The sequence below is a fragment of the Heterocephalus glaber genome, unplaced genomic scaffold (genome assembly GCF_053883595.1).
Source record: "Heterocephalus glaber isolate CG9 unplaced genomic scaffold, H.glaber_assembly_v1.0 deba00001613, whole genome shotgun sequence".
In the NCBI taxonomy this organism is placed as follows: Eukaryota; Metazoa; Chordata; class Mammalia; order Rodentia; family Bathyergidae; genus Heterocephalus; species Heterocephalus glaber.
Window position 1 is genome coordinate 31,979,033 of NW_028258384.1, and position 21,238 is coordinate 32,000,270.

A 21,238-nucleotide genomic window follows, 5' to 3' on the forward strand; every position below is an offset into this window, starting at 1 on the left:
CCATGTTTCTGACTTGTCAATATTTATAGGGTCTCCACTGCACTTTTGCTTGTACTCTCACAGCTTCATCACCTGCCTTCTCAGTACACACTGCCTGGCTTCTCAAGTCTTCTTTTTAAATCTGAATGGAGGGCCAGGGATTTAGCTCAGTGGCACCATGCCTGCCTCGCAAGTGCAAGGTCCTGAGTTTGATCCCCAGTACAAAAAAAAATTAAATTTTTTAAAAAATTAAAAAAATTAAACCTGTATGGAAGCCTCCCTGACCCCACAACTCTTGCATTCTGCATCTTTGTAAAGCTAGCTTCATGTGGATGGTGCTAACATTTTCTGCCAGCTCAAGCAATAGCTCGGGCCTCTTAGATTATAGCTGCAGAGAGCTCCAAGTACCTGGATGACTGAGCACTGTGAACTGAATGCCAGAGAATCAATTCTTTAGGTGACATTGCTCAAGCAGAATACCCCAAGACTCTCTTCTCAAAGCAGTCTTTCACTTTTTGCACCATTGAGCTTGTGAAAGGTGAGATCTTGCTGACTCCTAAGAGGCCTTCAAAACATCATTCATATTGTCCTTATGGGACAACAGATGGGTTCTTTTTAATAGTAATCTTTTCAGCAACCATGTTCTTTAAGACTCCAAATTTATAGGTGCTTCCTTTTTGGTGAAACTGAACTTTTCAAATGAGCTTTTGTCTCCCATTTCTAAGTATAAACCTCACTTAAAACTGCTGGTAGTGCCCATGATACAACCTGAATGTTGGGCTTCCTTGAAATTTCTTCTGCCAGTCTAACTAGTTCACTGCTCTTAATTTCAGTCTCTGGCAAAGTCTCAGAACATGGGGAAAATGTAAATTTTCTGCCAGAGCCTAATGCATATGACCTCTTGCTCAACTGCCAATGGAGTCCTTGTTCCCAACTGAAACTTCTGGAGCCTGGTCTTTACTGTCTACATTCCTGTGAGCATTCTGGTTTGCTGTACTCCAACCAGAATCTCCCATCAATCTTGGCTTAAAGCATTCTATGGATTTTTTAACTGGCTTTGCCAAGCTTTTTCAAACTCCATCCACAAGCCAGTTGCAAAGGCTTCTAAACCACATCGTCAACTACAGTCACAGCAAGAACTCCACTCCTGGCAACAAAATCTGTTTTAGTCACATCCCTAATCATTGGAACAGATACCCAGAACCCATAGTTTAAAGGAGGAAATATTTATGTTGGCCTACAGTTTTAGAAATTTCAGTCCAACCATAGTCACCAGGCTCTAAGGCAGGAAGGGTGGGGTGGAAGGGTCTGATAGAGTAAAGCTTCTCAAGTCATGGAAGTCAAGGAACAGAGAGAAAAAGGGGGAAGCCACAAGGGAGACATACCCTTCCAAGTCTTGCTCCTAGTGGCCCGCCACTAACTTGGCCCCATCTCCAACAGCAAATCAGCTATAGTGCCACTATGTTCCAAACAACTTCCAAAAGTACCACCTCTGAGTGCATGAGAGTTAGGGGGGTCAATCTTGCTATAAAACATAAGAACCACACTCCTTCACAGATAATGCTTATATTTTATAACAAAGTATTCTCTATTCCTCCATTCTGTTCCTTGTAACACCACTGTCTTTAATTGTGTCTATGCATAAGCTATAACAAAAAATATATCATGAGTATTATTTAGAACAAATTATTTCTTGTTAGGTCAAAAAGGAGTGAAAACAGATTTTATTTTATCTTCATTTAATCTTTCTCTTACACACTTCTTTTCCTTATGTAGATCTAAATTTCTGACATGTATAATTTTTTCTCTTAAATTCTTGAATATTTTCGCTTTCTAAACTTGGGACATCCCCAGTTTTTGTTTGTCTAAGAAGATTTTTATTTCACTTTCACTTTGGAAGGATAATTTAGCTAGATACAGCATTCTAGGTCAGTGTTGCTTCCCCCCCCCCCCCGCAAACATTATTTTGTTCCACTCTCTTCTTGCTTTATTATTTTCTGAAGTGAAATCTGTTGTGTACCTTATTCTTGTTCCTCTACAAGTAAGATGCTTTTACCTTTGATTTCTTTGATGTCTGCAATTAGAGTATGATATGCCTAGGGAAATTTGTTTGTATTTACTCTGCTTCATGTTCTTTGAGCATTTTAGATCTATGAATTTGTATCTGTCATGAAATTTGTAAAGTTCTCAAGTATTATTACTTTAAATATTTCAGTTTTTCTCTTTTTTATCCCATATTTCTATTAAATACATTTTACTCCTTTTGTAATTTTCCCTCACTACTTGGATATTTTATTAAATTGTTTTTATTCCTCTTCTCTTTGCATTTCAGTATAGGTGGTTTCTATTTTCATATCTTTAAGCTTACAAACTGTTTATTTATTCAGTCAACTGAAGAGCCCATCAAAGGCGTTTTTCATTCTGTACAGTATGTTAATTTCTAATATTTTCTTTTAATATTTTTCATAGAATTTCCATGTCTCCACTTACATTACTCATCTGTTAATGCACACAATCCACTGATTTCATTACAGCCCTTAACATATTAATCATAGTTATCTTTTATTCTCAGTCTGATGATTCTAAAGTCTCTGCCATATCTGAGCCTGGCTCTGATTATTACGTTATTGCTTAAAACTGTAAGGGATTTTTTCTTGTTTATTTTGTTGCTTTTTAGCATACCTTTTAACTTTTTATTGAATGCCAGATATAATGTACTGGTTTAAAAAAAGGTAAATACACTTTTAGTGTGAGATTTCTTGTTTATCTGGCTAAGAATTGGACTGTGTTTACTGTGTTATACTTACTGGTGTCAGGAGTTAAGATTTCCTCTAGTTTTCTAGCTTTTGTTTTCACTGTTTTTGTTGGAGTTTTCTAGAGACTACCTTTGTAAATAAGGTCTGAGCTTTGGAGCTATTTCAACTATAATCCCTTGCTATCATATAGGAGCCTAATAGATACGATGGTATTCATTCCACAAGTCTATGATGAGGTTTGAGTCTTTTAAGAGCCCAGGCCCCTGAACTGTTATCTTCATAAGTGTTTCTCAGTTTCACCTCTTTTTAGATAAGAGAAGAAGTATAGTGTTCTGGAGTTGGAAATTTCTCTTTTCCTAGGTAGATTTGGCTTTTGTAAAACCCGAAGTAGTTTAGACTCTGATAGGCTGGCTTCTCTTGAAGGAAAGTTGTTTGAAAGAACAGAATGTTCTGGCCTTGTTTTTAAGGAATTACTTTTCCTTTTCTACCTGGAAGAAGCACAAGGGGTCCTTTATCTGTATTTCACCCTGAGAACTTATAGTGCTCCTATAGACAAAATTCATGGAAGTGTGAGTGATATTTAGATTAAGACCCACAGAGTTTTTATCTGTAATGGTCACCCATAATGGACCTCCAAATTTTCATTAATTACATTTTAAAATATATTTTAATTTCAACTGGGCCAGGGATTTAGCTCAGTGGCACCGCATCTGCTTCATAAGCACAAGTTCCTGAGTTCAATCCCAGGTACTGCAAAAAAAAAAAAAAAAATATATATATATATATATATATATATATATTAAACTAATACATAAAACATGAACATTGCACATATTATTGGGGTACTGTGTAGTGTTTTGATACACTGCATTCAATTACAGTTTACATGTTCCTACTGGTACTGGCTCAAGCCTCTTGGATTTTGATCCAAGCATATGATTGTCAATATTTTTTCTTCTGGAAAATATTGTTTTTCCTTTTCTTAATCCAGTTTCTCAAGCCTTTTCTAGTTGATATGACCTCTTCCTTCTTTGAAATTCTATGGTAAGCATGACGGTTCCACACCGCTTTGCCTAATTCTCCCTATAATTTTTTCAACTGTGTAAGTTTTGTCTTCTCATTTAAATTTTGAATCTGAATGGGTGAATGGGCCAGGCATTTTAATGTTTACATTAGAGATCAAAAAGAAAAACTCCATGAGTCAAAAATTTAGCCCAGAGCTAGGCACATACTAGGGACTAACAAAAAAATCATTAATGGATTGTTATATACTTATATTTCATAGGAAAATATTACTGTTCTGCAAAGTGATTTGTAGATAACTATAACCTATGTCTTGATTCCAAAGAAAGGAATCATCTCTAGGTTTCTAAGATCTGATAATTAAGACACATCATATATATTAATAGAAGAACCAAGGCTCGTTTTTCAAATTCACTCTCCAAGTTTTTTCTGCAGCCCGTGAAAAGCTGTTTTTGGAAACTGTCTTAGAAATGCAGAGGGAAAGGCTTGGTTGGGAGGAAAAGGATTAGCTTTCTTCCTTGTGTCTGGCAGAGCCAGTGGCTGCCCTCCATGTAAAGCTTTAAATCAAAATGAATTTGTGGCACCTAAGTAGCTTCTGTAACTACAGGAAATACTTCCACAGCAAACAGGTTACACAAAGCTAAAAGAATTGAGTGTGGTGGAATTTACTAGTAATAGGAATAAAATGGAGGAAGCAAAAGTTAATATAAACCAGGAGTGTAGTAAATTTCAAATTTTTTCTTGGTTAAGCAGGTTGTTGGAAAAAAGAGACAGAAGAGGAAATTATAGCTGTGGTCAGACAGCAAAAGTATTAATAGACTAACAATAAGATATGGCCTGAAAAGTTTAGTTGAGAAAAGATCTATACTTACCTACTTCTGTAATAGTACATAGAGGTAAAAGGCAGGGGAAGACTTCTTGAGCCACAGATGTTTGAGCTACAAAATGGTTATAAGTTCTGCCTAGCATGGTGGCACACCCCTGTAATCCCAGCACTCGGGAGGCTGAGCCAGGAGCATCGCCAAGAGTTTGAGGCCAGCCTGGGCTACATAGTGAGTTCAAGACCAGCATGAATTACAGAGCAAGACCCTATCTTAAAAAACCAAAAAAGAGAAAAGAATATTAAAATTATCACTTCTTAAGTTTGTATATTATTTCAAAGAAGAATAAACAAGGTTAATTTTTAAAGCATATCAATTTGGCATATATTTTTGTCTTCAAATTTCAGCACAAGAGATTTTCAGACGCTAGAAACTCTTTTATATTAACTGAAATTTAAGTGCTTCCTTCTCTCAAACAGGAGCCAGAATACATTAAGCCAAGCTAATCTTTTTTTTTTTTGTTTTTACTAGGGATCGAACTCAGGTCCTTGAGCTTGCACAGCAGGCGGAGAAACCACTGAGCTAAATCCCAGGCCTCAAGCTAATCTTAAATGCCAATCATACAATACAAATATTTTTGAGAATCCAAAATTTACACAATCTCACTTCAAATAATAAAATGTTTATATTTAATAACATCCCTTTGCATGTCCATAGTGCTATTTACTTGTCAAATCACTTTAACTCATTTCACTCTGACAATAAATGTAAGATACAAATAAATACTGTAACTATTTTTCCCTAAAGATGAGTTAAATTAAGGAAACAAGAAGTTAATGGCTAGGTAAGGATTAAGCAAGAATTAGATACTTAGAATCTGTTTTTTTTTTCCTGTGCACAATTGTCTTTTCCAATTTCATGCTTAATGCCAGCAAATCCTCTCTGCACTTATATACCCATAAATGATGAGTTATTTCTGTTTCCCCAATGTCGCATATATGATACTATGTATTTAAGAACCTAGTCTAGAATGTAACTGTGAGATTACCACCACTTGATTCTTAATTTGTTCCTACTTTGCCAAAGGCAAGAGGATACAAAAAAGGCAGCAGGATGCCCACTTTCACCTCACTCAGGAGGTAACTAATCATTTGTGAAAGGATATCTCTTCAAAGAAACGGGATTTGAACCCCTTCAGGAAAAAAAATCCTGTCAACTCAGCTCCACTGCGAAGAACACCTGTTCCTGGACATTCAAAGCCTTTCGCAACTTCATTTGAGAAAGCAAAAAGCTGACTGGAGAAAATGTCACAGAAGACAGGGTTTCTCCTGTGAGAAGGGAAACAGAAGCAAACGTAGAGAAGAGTAAGGAGACATCAGGGCCCTGAGGGTGTTGTGATCATCACTGGGGAGTTAGGGAGAAGGGCATATTACTGCATCAGACAACAAGCTTCTCAATGATATTTGGGGATAGAAGGCCACTAGTAATCTTTGGTTTACTTTTTATACAGCAATTACTTTCAAGGCCCTCTTCATTACCTCTTTATCTCACTAATGTGAAAATTCTAACCTTTGACACAAAACCTATACTCCTACACATTATTGGCTTCCAGGCCATGATACAAAAATAAAATTAGTTTTCATAAACTTAGTTTGTAATACGGAACCCATTGTTTCCTCATTTTTGTCACATAAATCATGTTGGCTTCATTTTTCAAAGCCTTATGACATATTAATATTTCGTTGTGCTAAGTGAATTCTTCACTTCTGTTCTTTCCATTTGTCCTTCAGGTCAAGTACCACTTTCTCTGTTTACTTATTGGGGGGTCCCACAAGCACATACCATTCAATGAGCCATCACTCTCTGTCCCATCTAGAGACCTGGGATCAGGGCTCTGTAACCACCTGTAGACTTTGCATGGCTTTTGCACAAGTAAAATAAACCAATTCAGCCAAGAATACTGTCTTTATTTCAGGCTTCTCAAAGAGCATCTTGGAGAAAAAGAAGTTGAATTGACGCTCATCTTTGACTCAGTGGTGGAGGCTGACTTGGCTAATTACACCTGCCATGTAGAAAACCGAAATGGACGGAAACATGCCAGTGTCCTACTTCGTAAAAAGGGTATTTATTTTTAGTATAATTATATTTTGTTTAATTGGCAATAACTAGTAAAGTTAGATACTTTTCCTGGTCTTGTTTTGTCATTTAGTACAAACTTCTGTTAAGTATTTTGTTTAAAATACAATAACTTTTGCTGTACATAACATAAAATATCTATGATCTTCAATACCACTAGAAAATGGATAAATAAAACTAAGTCTTATTATACATTAAATCAATAAAGATGAAATATCTTTGGCTATAATTATGTGTTACAAAAAAATATAGATTGTCATTCAACATTTCTACATATTTCATCTTTTTATGTCTTAAATATTAAATAGTTTAAATAAAATGCTAGAGATTATCAGATAAAAAACAATGTTCCTTTTATATTCCCCAACTAAGCAATAAACAAAATAATTAGTAATACCATATAATATTTTTACAATTATTATCATAACAATTATAAACTATATTTTGTGATATGATCTGGTGTTAGGCCTCTAGTGGGTGTGAAATAACTAAATAACTTGTCATTTATGAAGGTCTCTCTTTAGATCCAGTTTTGGATTGGGTAAAAGTTGCATAAAATGGGTAAAATAAAGAACCTATTAATTTTACAGATAAAAGGGATAAAACCAGACTTAAGAACAACAATTTCAACAGCTAGAGAAGCTTCTGAATTGGCCCTTACATTGCCATGACACTTTTTTTGGGGGGGGGTACTGGGAATCGAACTCAGGACCTTGTGCTTGCCAGATTTCTTTAGAAATCAAATATGGAAAGTGAATTCCGGAGACCGGGGTCCAGAAGTTCATGGCTTAGACACCTGATTCAATAGGACTAATTTGTCTGATTAGACTTCCTGAGCTTTTGTTTCCTTATCTGTGAAGTACAAGTAATAATACCGACCTTGTAGAGTTACTTTGAGTTCAAATGATAGTGATATATTGGATATGAAATGCATCATGTTCAAGCAATGTTTGTTATTATATTGAGTTTGCATAATTTTTCCTACGCACTAGGTAATCACTTAGTCCACCTACATGAAGGGAAGGTACTTACAGTGTCCAGACAGGTTGTAGAAAAGATCATTATTCTTGTCAATTTCAGACTCATTTCAGATTCAGAGATTATCCATGCCAGATCATGCTGCTCTATTTCTGTATCTCTAGCAACATAAGCAGTGCCTGGCACCTAATAGATTTTTAGAATATATTCTCTTCAAATAAATGATTATAATTCTCTTTTATTATTGAGGACTCATGTGTAGAAAGCACTATGTTTTCTGCCATGTAGAAAAAAATAATGGCCACAAATATGCCTGTATTCTATGGCAGATAAAAGGTATTTAGGTATGAGGAATAGGTTGCTGAGTAAGATAGACACCTCAAGTCCTTGTGAAACTTGTCATCTTTGAGGAGGTGAGAATGCAAGGAAAGATAGTAAACATTAAGCAAAATAAATTACACTAAATATATAGTGTCATAATTCAAAACCTGCTATGAGGAAAAGTAATAAAGTTTCTATAATTGAGCCGGTAGACACAGAAATAGTCTTATTTTAGTTTTAAAATAAATCCATCTCTCTTTAATAAGTAAATCAATGAATAGAAGCCCTTGAAATTTCTAGAAATTTGGCACTAGGAATAAAGTCATTCTATAAAACTGTGCTACTATGGCTCTACAAGAAAATGTGCATAAAACCATAACTAACAATATTATTTGTCATTTTCCTAATTAAAGATTTGAGTTCCCCAGGTTTCAGGCCTCCTTTTATTTGCTTGGTGATTAAATCCAGTCTATCTCATGGCTGTGCTTACTATTTAAAAGCTGACAACGCCCAGATTTATATCTGTAGCCTGGATTTATCACCTGAACTCCAAACTTGTATATACATTTGCCTACTCCACAAAGCCGTGTAGAGATCTAGTAGACATATCAAGCTTAGCTTGTCCCAAACAGGATTTTTAATTCCTCCTCCCTAAAAACCTAATCCTTCAGTCTCCTGCTTCATCTCCATCATCATCCTTCTGTTGCTCAGGCCAAAATCCTTGGGGTCATTCTTCAATTTTTTTTCTCTATTACTTTCAAAGCCTCTTCAGATTCTGACCACTTCCCTCATCTTCACTGCCTCCACTGTAGTCTGAACCACTAGTACCAGTTGAATGAAATCTCAAACCTGTATGACGGCCTACAAGGCACTGCGCAATCTCTTTGTATTTCCAATCTCATCTCACTTTTTACCATGATCTGTTTCAAGCATCATAAACACAGCCTCCTTTCTGTTTATCATACTTACTAAGTACAGGCCTGCCTCAGACCCCTTGCTCTTGCTGTTTCCTCTTTGTCCAGATGATTCATTTTCTCTCTTCACACAGTTCTCTTCCTAGCCCCTTCCTGGCCACCCTATGTAAAAGAGCATCACCTTTCATTTCCTTTTTCCTCTTACTTGCTCCTATGTTTTTTTATTGTATCTATTATTATTTGGTATTACATTGTATATTTGTTTGCTTCTTATTTCCTCCCTCAACTATAAAGTAAACTCCTTGAGAACAGGTACTTTTCCTCTTTGATTTACTGTAGTGCCGTTAGTGTAAAAAGTATAATAATTGTTCAAATGTATTTGTTGCATGAAAACTCCTCACAGAGGACCTACACAATGAAGTGGGGGAAGGATAAAAGGAATTGACAAAGAGATTTGATCTGTGCTCTTGTCTTGACTTATGTCTGCCCTGGGTTAACTAAATGTCTTTTCTCTTTTCAAAGACTTTTTTCTTTGGCATTGAAAACTCAACTGGCCTCAGGTGCCAGGCAGAAAGGGACTTCTTTTCAAAGACCAGATATTTGAGCAAACAAAACATAGACTAGGGAGTTGGACTTTTTCGACAGTATAGTCTGATTTCAGTGACTATGGTGTTCCCTCCTGGAGTACGAGTATGGTTTGTTTATGGAACAATAACTTCTTAATGATCTATAAGCCAAATATTTAAAATTCCCTAAGTGATCATTACGGAGAAGAAACACGTGAAAAATCATTTCATAAGCTGCAAAAAGGTTTTTGTAAAATGAAAACTCATATTCAGTCTATCCAAATAACAGGGTCAGGTCTTGTTTTTGTATGCATCTTCTATCTGTACTTACCACTTCCTTATTCTCTTATAAATTATTAAGTAGTGTGTGCAACTAAATTTCAGTAATTGATCCATCCTAATTTTTTTATTTGTTTAGCCCAGACTCTGAACTTGGGCCAAAGGAAGTGTAATAATCATTTCTGCTTCTCTGCACACACTCCCTTTCCCACAAAACAGAAACATATAACTAGATATCTCTTTTCATTTCCATTGCTAATGCTCTATACTGATGTCCTCAATCACATAGGAAAATTTCTTAGTCTGTTCAATTGCCATAATAAAATACCTCATACTAGGTAATTTATAAAGAACAGGAATTTGTTTCTCACAATTTTAGAAACTGGAACATCCAAGATCAAGACACTGGCAGATTCATATTTGCTAAGGACTAGGTCTCTATGTCCATCTGAGTCAACAGAATAGAGTTTACTATCCATATTTCTACAAACATTATAATCAAAGCCACTTCGGGAATCTCTAGTAATATTGGGGCTTTCCCTGCAGAACTCTGAGCCCACACCAGGCTCTCTCCAAAATTTCCTTTCATGGCAATGTAAAACTTTTTTAGCCTCTATCTCTTACCCAGTTCCAAATCCACTTCCATATTTTTTGGTACTTATTAAAGCAACATTCCATTTCTCAAGACCAATTTCTGTGTTAATCCTTTTGGCTGCTGTAACAATATACCTTAGACTAAGTAACATAAATAGCAGGCATTTATTGCTTACCTTTTGTACTTAATTGTCTTCCAAAGGTCACAGATCTTAATATCATAACTTTGGTGTTAATTTCAACATAGGATTTTTCAGAGGACATCAACATTCAAATTATAGCAGAAGACCTCAGGTGGGATCTCCTAACATGCTTCCCATCTTATAAGTCAAAGGAATAAGCACAAACATTTCCAGCCTTCTTTTTACCTTGCATTCTGCTTCTATTTGTCACATTCTGTGACATTTGATGTTTATGTCACAGTGAAGAAATAGCTGGGTTCAAAATAAGAAGGTTGCATCAAACTCTCCATGTACCTTAGATGCCCAGAAAGTTACAACCCCATAAATATGTACTATTTTGGCTACAACTATCCTATGACAAGTATACAAGACACAGCACAAATGAAATACTTTCAGCTTGAAGTATTGATCCTGCTAACAAAGTAAATGACAAATGAAAACAGAAGAAAAAATGAAAGCTGGGTGTCATTCAGTTGATGGCAATTCTACTTTCTAATCATAAGATAGAGGTTCCACTTTTGATGTGACTCCCTGGACCTAATTGAAGAAAACTGGATGAGCCTCAAAGAGGTACAGGGTTTTCAATTTAAACAGCCGTCATTATATATCTTCCAAAGTTATTTATATAAAATGGACCGCAAAACCATAATGGTTTTTTTCACACCAAGATTTTCATCCATAAATTTGCTATTGAAAAAAGGGTCTGCTTCTTGGGAACGCAAATTTTGCCTGCCGCTGAAGTTTTCCATCGACCCTATAGCAACTCTACTGTGTAAATAGTTTACATATAGCTGGAAAAATTCCCATTCAGTGACTTTGAAAACAGTTGAAAGCTGTCTAACGAGAGAGAGAGAGAGACAGAGAGAGAGACCGAGAGAGACAGAGAAAAATCAGAAAGACATTGATATAGAAAGAATAACATTTGTAGCATAAAATGAACATCTTACAACAGGAAAAATATTTTTAATCAATTCAATCAATGCCCTTAGATTAAAGAGAAATTGATTTTCAGAGTAACAGAGGAAGTTGTGTCACTTCCAATACAACACTGCTTATTAATCAGGTATCACTGATGTAAGGTTGTGAGAAAACAAGAAAGATTATGACTTGCAAACCCACAGAGGTCTCTTAAGCAAGTTTGTTTTCTCTCCTTGCTTTATGGTAGAGACCCACTCACTGCTTCCTGCTCTCTAGTACCAAAGCAAAAACAAAAAACAAACGAAAAAGAGTATGGCCTCAAAATTAATGTGCAGTGAGACTATTTTACCTATAATTATGTGGCTTAAATTTCAAAATAAACTTACAGCCTGTAGGACAGAACTAGATTTCAATTTCTTATCTCTACCCATTACATATTCCTTCATAATGTTCCTTCTTGACATAGTTTCTCCTCAATAGCGGCTCCATTCTTCCTCCATCTTTCCATACTCTAAAAGAGTGGCATTTGTTTGTTTGTTGCATTTCCACTCCATGATTTTCCTGATGGGCTGTGCTGTATCTGGCCACCATCATCTCCTCTCACACTACTTTCTTTTTGAAACTAAATGACTTTTCTTTTCATGCCACCTAACAATGCTCTTCACATGCTGGACCCAAAAGAGTCCTGCTTTCCCTGGCTATAGTTACAGGACTCTGCAGTTCTACCCAATGAAGTATCTGAGACCTGCCTAGTTCTTCCATTCTACCTAGCAATTACAGTTCTTCCCTTTGAACTAAAAGGGCAGGAGGGTCGGGGATTTAGCTCAGTGGTTCTGCTGCCTGCCTCACAAGCACAAGGATCCTAGTTCGATACCTGGTACCAAATAAATAAATAAACAAATAAAAGGGTAGGAGACAAAATTCACCAGAAGATACATGTAGTTAGGAAGTACTAACAACAGTTCAATGGAAGACCAGGTATAAAATTTTCTGTTGTAAATTTCCAGGATATAGCATATAGAATTTTGGTGTAATAAAAAGAACCTTGAATTTGAAATTAAGAGACCTGGGTTCACTGTCCCATTTTGGCTACTTCATAGGTACTTGACCTTGGACAAGTGACTTAAATTACTGAGTCTCAAAATATTCACCTACAGATTTAGACTAATAATTCCTATACAATGGGATTATTTACCAAGTAGAAAATAGACTGGCTGAAGTTTTCATCTATAATATAATCTAGTACTTGACTATATTATGTTTATGTTTTTGTAAACTATAAAAATGGATCTTAATTGTTTTATGGAGCTTAATTTATCTTAAAAAAATGATTCTATGTAGAGGTAAGGGACATTCCCAGAGAGTGTTCAACTATCTGGTTTCCAAGAGTTACAGCCTACTATGGTCTAACTCCATTTTGACAATGCTCCAGAATTTATCCATCCAGAAAGACTAATGCCAACCCAAATCAGAAGTAAATGATATACAAACCAGAACTAGTTTCCCTTACTCAGTTTTAGGTTACATGGTAAACTGAATAAGTGATAGAATAGTCATTTGACAATTACAGAATTAGATTAAAGTGAGGTTAGATAATCTTATAAATAATTCCAGTTAATTATGATAAAACCACAAAATGTTCCTGTCCCTAAGTGGAGACTATATCTCCAGTCTGGTGCTTCTCAGATTTAACATTTCTTCTTTTGACAGTACTGAATCCTCTTCTGACTTTCCATTTCTCGAAATCCTATGATACCCTCCTTTCTTTTGATGAGAAACTCTTTAGAATTGTTAACATTCTAATTAAACCATGGTAATTCACTATTTCCTAAGTATGGGAGATATTATATCTCCTTCTGTTATGTGCTGATTTAATTATTTCAACTCTCAGCATTCTAAGGATGCTTCCCTGGAGCAGCCTAAGCTGATGTAGCCTGGTGTTGGCCACAGAGGCCATGTGATTATTCTGGATTTCTCATTCTCTTTTATTCTCAATGGATATATCATATATATTATAATTATATATGATATAATTACAATATATAATTATATATGATATAATTATAATATATAATTATATATGATCTATTATTATATATTATATTATAGTCAGTTATTCCAAAAATAGTAAGGGAAATGGGTAAGCTAATATTTTTCACTTATGTTGTTTTAGGTTATGTACCACTGGAGTTAAGTGAAACAGTTAAGTCTCACTAATTAGATTTTATTTGACTGAAAGTAATTTTATGATGTTGTCCTCTTGTAGAAGAATAGGGCTGGGAACCTGAGAGAGATGAGATGATAATGTTGATAAACCAGTAAGACAGTTTAACAGAGACAATAAAACATTACCCTGAAACCAGAATAAAAGAGCTCCAATAGTTTCCTGTAATATATTTAAAACAAAAGTCCATTTGAGAAAAAAGATGTGTTCAAAATATACTGGGAGTGTATGTTTGTCAGATAAACTGACCATTTTTAGTGGTAAATCAGCCCACTCTTTGGAAGAGTTAATCTGACAGCAATCTAGTTCATACAAACATATCAAGAGCAAAACAATAAGCAAGATGGTTCTCAAAACAAAAAGCAGAATGTGTAATACATCTTACATAGCAGAAATATGGGAACTTCCCAAGTATTGCTGATTTAATTACCATTTCCTGTTTACTCTGTTTGTTTCAGACTTAATCTACAAAATTGAGCTTGCTGGAGGCCTTGGAGCAATCTTCCTCCTCATTATACTTCTGGTGGTCATCTATAAATGTTATAACATTGAACTGATGCTCTTCTACCGACAACGCTTTGGAAGTGATGAAACTGTTGCTGGTAAACTATCTCTGATTGTTCAAATTATAGGAAACCATTTTATTTATGACTATGTAAAAGAAATGTCCTATTCCTAGAAAATACTTGCTGAAATATTTACAAGGAAAGGGCTATGACATACACTGCTTAACCTCAAATTATTTAGGAAAACAATTTACTTACCAAGAAAGATAAAGGAGGAAAAACATTAACAATATGTGGAGCAGGTAAAGGATGTGTGCATTTTTTTGGAGTAGTTTTGTCTTCATGATGCTTATTGACCTTAAATTATTTCCAAATAAAAGTTAATGAATAGGCATTACTTGATCAGGATACAAAACAATTGCTGTGAAAACCTATCCCTTGATAAGAATTAAATTAGAAATCAATACTTATTTTAGTTTTTTTGAGGAATCTCCATATTGATTTCCATAGTGCCTGTACTAGTTTACTTTTCCAAAAGAAGGGTTCCTTTTTCTCTGCAGCCTCACCAGCATTAGTTATTACTTGACTTCTTGATAATAGCCATTCTTTCTACAGTAAGATGAAATTTCAATGTTGTTTAATTTGCATTTTTCTAAAGCCTAGAGATGCTATACTTATTGGCCATTTGTACTTTTTCTGAGAAGTATCTATTCATTTCTGTTACAGATTTTTTGTCATTTTTTTTTGCATGGGGGTTAATTTCTTGAATTATTTATGTATTCTAGATATTAGTCCTTTGTCCAAGACATAGCTGAAAAATTTCTCTTCCATTTTGCAGATTTCTTAAAAAACTGAAAATAGATATTCAAATTGATTCAGCTATTCTCCTCCTAGATATCTTCCTAAACACGTGAAAGACATTATTTTATAATGATACATTCATACCTATATTTATAGCAGCAAAACTCACAATAGATAAATCTAGAAAGTTGTCTGTATGTATACCAATAGATGTATTGATAAATAAAGTGTGATATTATACACAGTGGAGTACTATTCTGCCATAAAGAAGGATGAACTTAATCATTTATAGGAAAACAGATGTACCTTAAGATCATTATGTTAAGTAAAATTAATCACACGCACAACTTAAATACTGCATGGTTTCTCTTAACATGAGAAACTCAAAGTATAAGTATGTTAAGGAGCAAAATAAAATATAGATAATAGGAAACAGAGAGATAGTTCTTTTGCCAAAAGAAAGATGATCAAGAAATGAAGGGAGAGGAGAGAGAGGAGAGGAAAAGAGGACATAAAGAAAGGAAAATGTATTATGTACATGTATGAACTCTTCACAATGAGTACATCATTATGTGCTACAAACATGTACGAAGGAAAAAATTTAAAAATTAAAAATATGGAAAAAAGGAATTAATTCCATGTTTTTGTCTTGAAAATAGCCATTGTTGTCATCAAAAATCATAAACATGCAAGAAACAGATTAAAATCTATGAAGATACTCTGTTTACAACTCAAAGTACAAGATCCTAGATATTTTGTATACTTGTAGCATCATTCACAAAGGCAAAATCAAAAGACAAAAATTCAGAATTGTCATATTTTCTTATATTTGCTTTTTATGACATTTAGTACTTTTATGATGTATCAATAAAGTATTGTACTGAGACTTATTTCTTTGAAAATTCATTTTGAACATTCTGAAAACAGAAAATGTTTTCATTTTTTCAAGAGAACAATTCCCATATTTCCAAACAATACCAATAAAAAAATCATGATATATTGCTTCTTATACATAAAAGTTCTATACCTAAACTACTATAAGCCTTAAAACAAATATGTAAAGTACCTTAAGTAAGCCAAAAATTTAACAATAGAAGTAAAATTTGTGAATCATTACTTTGAAGGTAGATTTACTTACTTTAATTGTATTGAAATGATGAAAATTAGAGATTTAGTTCATTTTTTGAGTTGATAGTCTTATGTTAAAGAAGTTTGTGATTTTTAAAATTTTTATAATGACAAATGAAACATCAAAATTGATTCAGAGATCTGTCATTTTTGTCTTATGTAAGTGGTTTTTAATTGACTTTTACATTTTCACAGTAAATTAGAGAAATGCTCCTTTGTATTTATGATTGTCCCTTTTCTTTTTTCAGTAATTTCTGTGCACTTTTAGTTTGTATTGGTGCACGTTGGCAGTGAATTAAGATGTGTTATGTACACATACCAACTCTCCATGAAGAATGTAATCATTATGCACTGCATGCTCATTTTCAAGCTGTGCATTTACATAACAATTATATTAGCTGATTAAAAGTACTACAGACATTTATTCTGACAAATCTTCAAAGTTTAAAATTATTGTCTGTTCTGACTATAATTATATACTACACAGTATTTACAAAAATGTGATTAATTACATTCTGTTCCTGTATACAACAGTTAATATTGAAAAATCTGAAGTTTTACCTGTATATAATAAAAAACTATATAATATCCTGATGAAAATGTCACTTGTTCCAAGATGCCAACAAGTGGCTAAAGTATCAATTTGGGGAGGTAAATGTTGCACTCTCTATATAAAAGAACATGAAAATGAGAATCCTATGATTTGTTTGAGTCATGAGTAGGAGCTATTTGTTAAACTCAGTAAGAGATGATACAGTTCATTAGGATAATCTGTAATAATTGTTTTCATCACCAATATCCAATAACCCAGAATAACTGATAAGCTTTAGTATATATTTATAAAATTAAGGTCATGCCATTATGTTGAATTTTCAGGGATCAAATATTCAATTTTCATATTTATCTCCAATGTTCCCCATGTGGTTAAAAAGTGTACAATAATAAAGAATATTCTACCCAGGGAATTCTATATATTAATTCAAAGCCCACTTTTTGGGTTGATAATTCAATAATGGGGGAGGTACTTCAAAGGTTTTTCTTAGGAAAAAGAGCTTAAATATTTTATATTCTTACATGGAAACTTCAACCTTAGGTATATGAAGTATGATCAAGAAATGTGGTGAAATGTTTAAATTTAAAAAATGTATTACAATAAAATGCATATTGTAATTAATCCCCATCAAAAGTCTCCCCCCAACACTTCAAGCACTCTTATCCTATCATTGTTGTCACCTTCTGAAGCAGTTCTGAAAATCCTCTTTATTAAGTGTCTTTAGTTGCACTGTCATGGCTGCCTCCATGTGGTGAATTGATCCAAAACATTTACATTTCCTAGTCATTTTGACTTTAGAAAAGAGTCAGAAGTAGCATAGTGTCAGATCCAGTGAATGAGGTGGATGAAGACACACCATAATATTTTTATGGGCCTGTTTTTCAATTGATTGAACAGGGCAGCAGCATTCACCATATTTTTAGCACATCTTAGAAACACTCATGAAAGAGAACTTCCAAAGCCACTTTACAAAGTGTCAAGAATGGTGGGACAAGTGTATTCAAAGAACTGATGAGTATTTTGGCAAAGATGTGGCAAGTGTTTTGGCAATGTGTCTTTTCCTATAATAAAAATTTTTAAATTAAACATTCACCATATATTTTGATCAGCTCTTGTACAACCTCTGTATATCTGAGTGGAATACTAAAATGTCAGCAGGTATGTGTTGAGGATAAAGAAGTAAATCTTAATATCTTTTTGGAAATATTCAGTTGCATGATGCCAAATTAGGAAAACAACACCTTTCGCAATAGCATACAAAATAATGAAATACCTAAGAATCAATCTAACAAAGGAAATAAAAGACTTTTGCATTTAAAACTACAGTATTCTGGAAAGGGAGATCAGAAAGGATATCAGAAAATGGAAAGATATCCCTTGCTCTTGGGTAGGAATAACCAATATAGTGAAAATGGCCATACTTCCAAAATTTTTATACAGATTTAATACAATCCCGATCAAAATACCGATAGCATACCTCACAGAATTAGAGAAAACAATCCAAAAATTTATTTGGAACCAGAAGAGACCTAGGATAGCAAAAACAATTCTGGGCAACAAATGCAAGGCAGGAAGCATCACAATCCCTGATTTGGAATTGTACTACAAAGTCACTGTGATAAATACAGCATGGTACTGGCAAAAAAATAAACAGACCTGAGGATCAATGGAACAGATAAGAAGATGCAGAAACAACTTCAAACACGCTCAGCTACCTTATGTTTGACAAAGGGGTCAAATATCTTCACTGGAATAAAAATAGCCTCTTTAATAAATGATGCTGGAAAAACTGGCTTTCCACATGCCAAAGACTAAAACTAGACCCGCATCTCTCACCATTTACTAAACTAAAATCAAAATGGACAAAAATTGAAATATTAAAACAGAAACACTAACACTGCTGGAAAAGAGGTTAGGTAGAATTCTTGAAGACATAGGTGTAGGCAAAGACTTTACGAACAAAACCCCCACCACATAGGAAATATCACAAAGAATCAACAACTGGGATCACATCTTATTACAAAGCTTTCGCCCAGCAAAAGAAAGCACCAACAGAGTGAAGGGACAACCTACATAGTGGGAAAAATTTTTTCCATCTGTTCCTCTGACAAAAGACTACTATCTAGAATATATAAAGAACTCAAAAAACCATACCCTCTTAAATTTAAAGATCCAATCTAAAAATGGGGATCTGAAATGAATAGACATTTCTCAGATGAAGTAAAAATGGCAAATAAATATATGAGAAAATGTTCAACATCACTAGTAATTCAAGAGATGGAAATTAAAACAACACTGAAACTCTATCTCACCCCAAAAAGAATGGCTGTTTTCAAGAAATCAACCAATAACAAATGCTGGCAGGGCTGTGGTGGAAAAAGAACACTTCTCCACTATTATTGGGAAAGTAGACTGGTGCAGCCACTATGGAAATCAATGTGGAGATTCTTTAAAAAACTAAAACTAGAGTTTCTATTTGACCCAGATGTTCCCCTTTTTGATATCTTGCTAAAAGAATTTAAAGTATCACACCACAGCAATATATGCACATCCTTGTTCATGTTCACCCATGTTCATAGCAGCACAGATTGTAATAACTAAATCTTGGAAACAGCTCAATGCTCACCAACTGATTAATGTATAAAGAAAATGTGTTTGTCAGCATGGTACTGGCAAAGAAACAGACCTAAGGACCAGTGGAACAGATTAGAAGATGCAGAAATAATGCCAGACACACTCAGCCATCTCATCTTTGATAAAGGAGCCAAACACCCTCACTGGAGAAAAGATAGCCTCTTTAATAAATGGTGCTGGAAAAAATTGGGTTTCAACTTGCCAAAGATTAAAACTAGACCTATGTTTCTCTCCATGCACTAAACTAAAATCAAAATGGATTAAAGATCTAAATATTAAAATAGAAACTCTGAACCAGTTGGAACAGAGGTTAGGTACAACTCTTGAAGACATTGGTGTAGGAAAAGATTTTATGAACAAAACCTCAGTTGCCCATGAACTAGCACAAACAATCAACAAGTAGGATCTCTTCTTATTAAAAGGCTTCTGAACATCAAGAGAAACCACCATCAGTGCGAAGAGATAACCCACAATGTGAGAAAAAATCTTCACCTGCTTTTCCCCAGAGAAAGGTCTACAATCTCGAATCTATAAAGAACTTAAAAAGATCAGATCTCCCAAATTTAAAGACCCAATCCAAAAATGGGCCTCTGAAATGAACAGACATTTCTCAGACAAAGAAGTAGAAATAGCAAATACATGAAAAAATGTTCAACATCACTGGTCATTTGGGAGATGAAAATGAAAACAACGCTGAGATTCCACCTCACTCCAGAAAGAATGGCTGCTATCATGAAATCAACCAATAACAAATGCTGGTGGGGCTGTGGGGAAAGAGGAACCCTGCTCCACTGCTAGTGGGAGAGTAGACTGGTGCAACCACTGTGGAAATCAGTATGGAGATACCTCAAAGAACTAGGACTGGAAGTCCCATTTGACCCCACTATTCCACTGCTGGGGATCTTCCCCAAAGAATTAAAAGAATCATACCACAGTGATATATGTGCACCCATGTTCATAGCAGCACAGTTTGTGATAGCTAAAACTTGGAAACATCCCAAATGCCCATCAACTGGAGACTGGATAAAGAAAATGTGTTTTTTTTATAGGATGGAGTACTACTCAGCCATAAAGAATGAGAAATTAGAGACATTTATAGCTAAATGGATGCACATTGAGCTGATACTCTTAAGTGAAATAAATAGGACACACATGTGTAAATACCAAATAGTTTCTCTAGGGTGAGAAACTGAAAGTGTAAATAAGGACTAAAATGTACACTAGGTAATGTGAAATAGGAAGAAAAGGGGCAAAGGGGAAGGAAGTGGGAGGGCTAGGGGAAAGGATAGAAGGGAATGGGATTAATATGAGAAAATGGAAAAATAGGAACAAAATCTTTGTAAATAGGGAGGAATGGAGGGGTTGAAGGGAGGGCTGGGCAAGGGTGAAAAATAAGAACCAAGAGAGACTTTGTAAAGGTGCAAATTTCCAATGATGAATGTCATTATATTGTATACCTAAAATGTACCAATGATTAGAATGAATAATCGATAATGCAAAATAGGAAGAAAAGGTCCAAAGGAGTAGGGGTAGTGGGTGGGGCAGGGGAAAGGAAAGAAGGGAAAGGAAAAATGATGAGAAATGGAAAAAATGGAAATAAAGTCTTTGTAAATAGGGAAGGGTGGAGGGCATGAAGGGAGGGCTAGGAATGGGGAAAAAACAAGAATCAAGATGCATTATGTAAAGGTACAATTCCCAATGAGAAATGTAATTGTGTTGTATACCTACAATGTACCAATAAAAGAATTTAACAAAAAATGTGTTTTTTATACAGTGTAGTCCTACTCTGCCATAAAGAAGGATATACTTGAGACATTTCTTGCTAAATGGATGCACTTTAAGACCATATTCTTAAGTGAAATAAATTGGACACACGTGTAAATATCGCATTATTTCTCTGGTGTGAGACACTGAGAGTGTAAATA

At 34.6% G+C, this 21,238-nt stretch overlaps 1 protein-coding gene across 2 annotated transcripts in view; it reads left to right on the plus strand.

The window, feature by feature from the left end:
* Positions 1–21,238, plus strand: part of Il1rapl2 (interleukin 1 receptor accessory protein like 2) — a 647,009-nt gene that overhangs the window by 604,584 nt on the left and 21,187 nt on the right. For both annotated transcript variants that reach the window (XM_021241626.2, XM_087196707.1), the window contains exons 6-7: positions 6,555–6,700; positions 14,150–14,293. In XM_021241626.2, the coding sequence (XP_021097285.2) occupies positions 6,555–6,700; positions 14,150–14,293 (290 nt within the window). The remainder of the gene's footprint in view (positions 1–6,554; positions 6,701–14,149; positions 14,294–21,238) is intronic.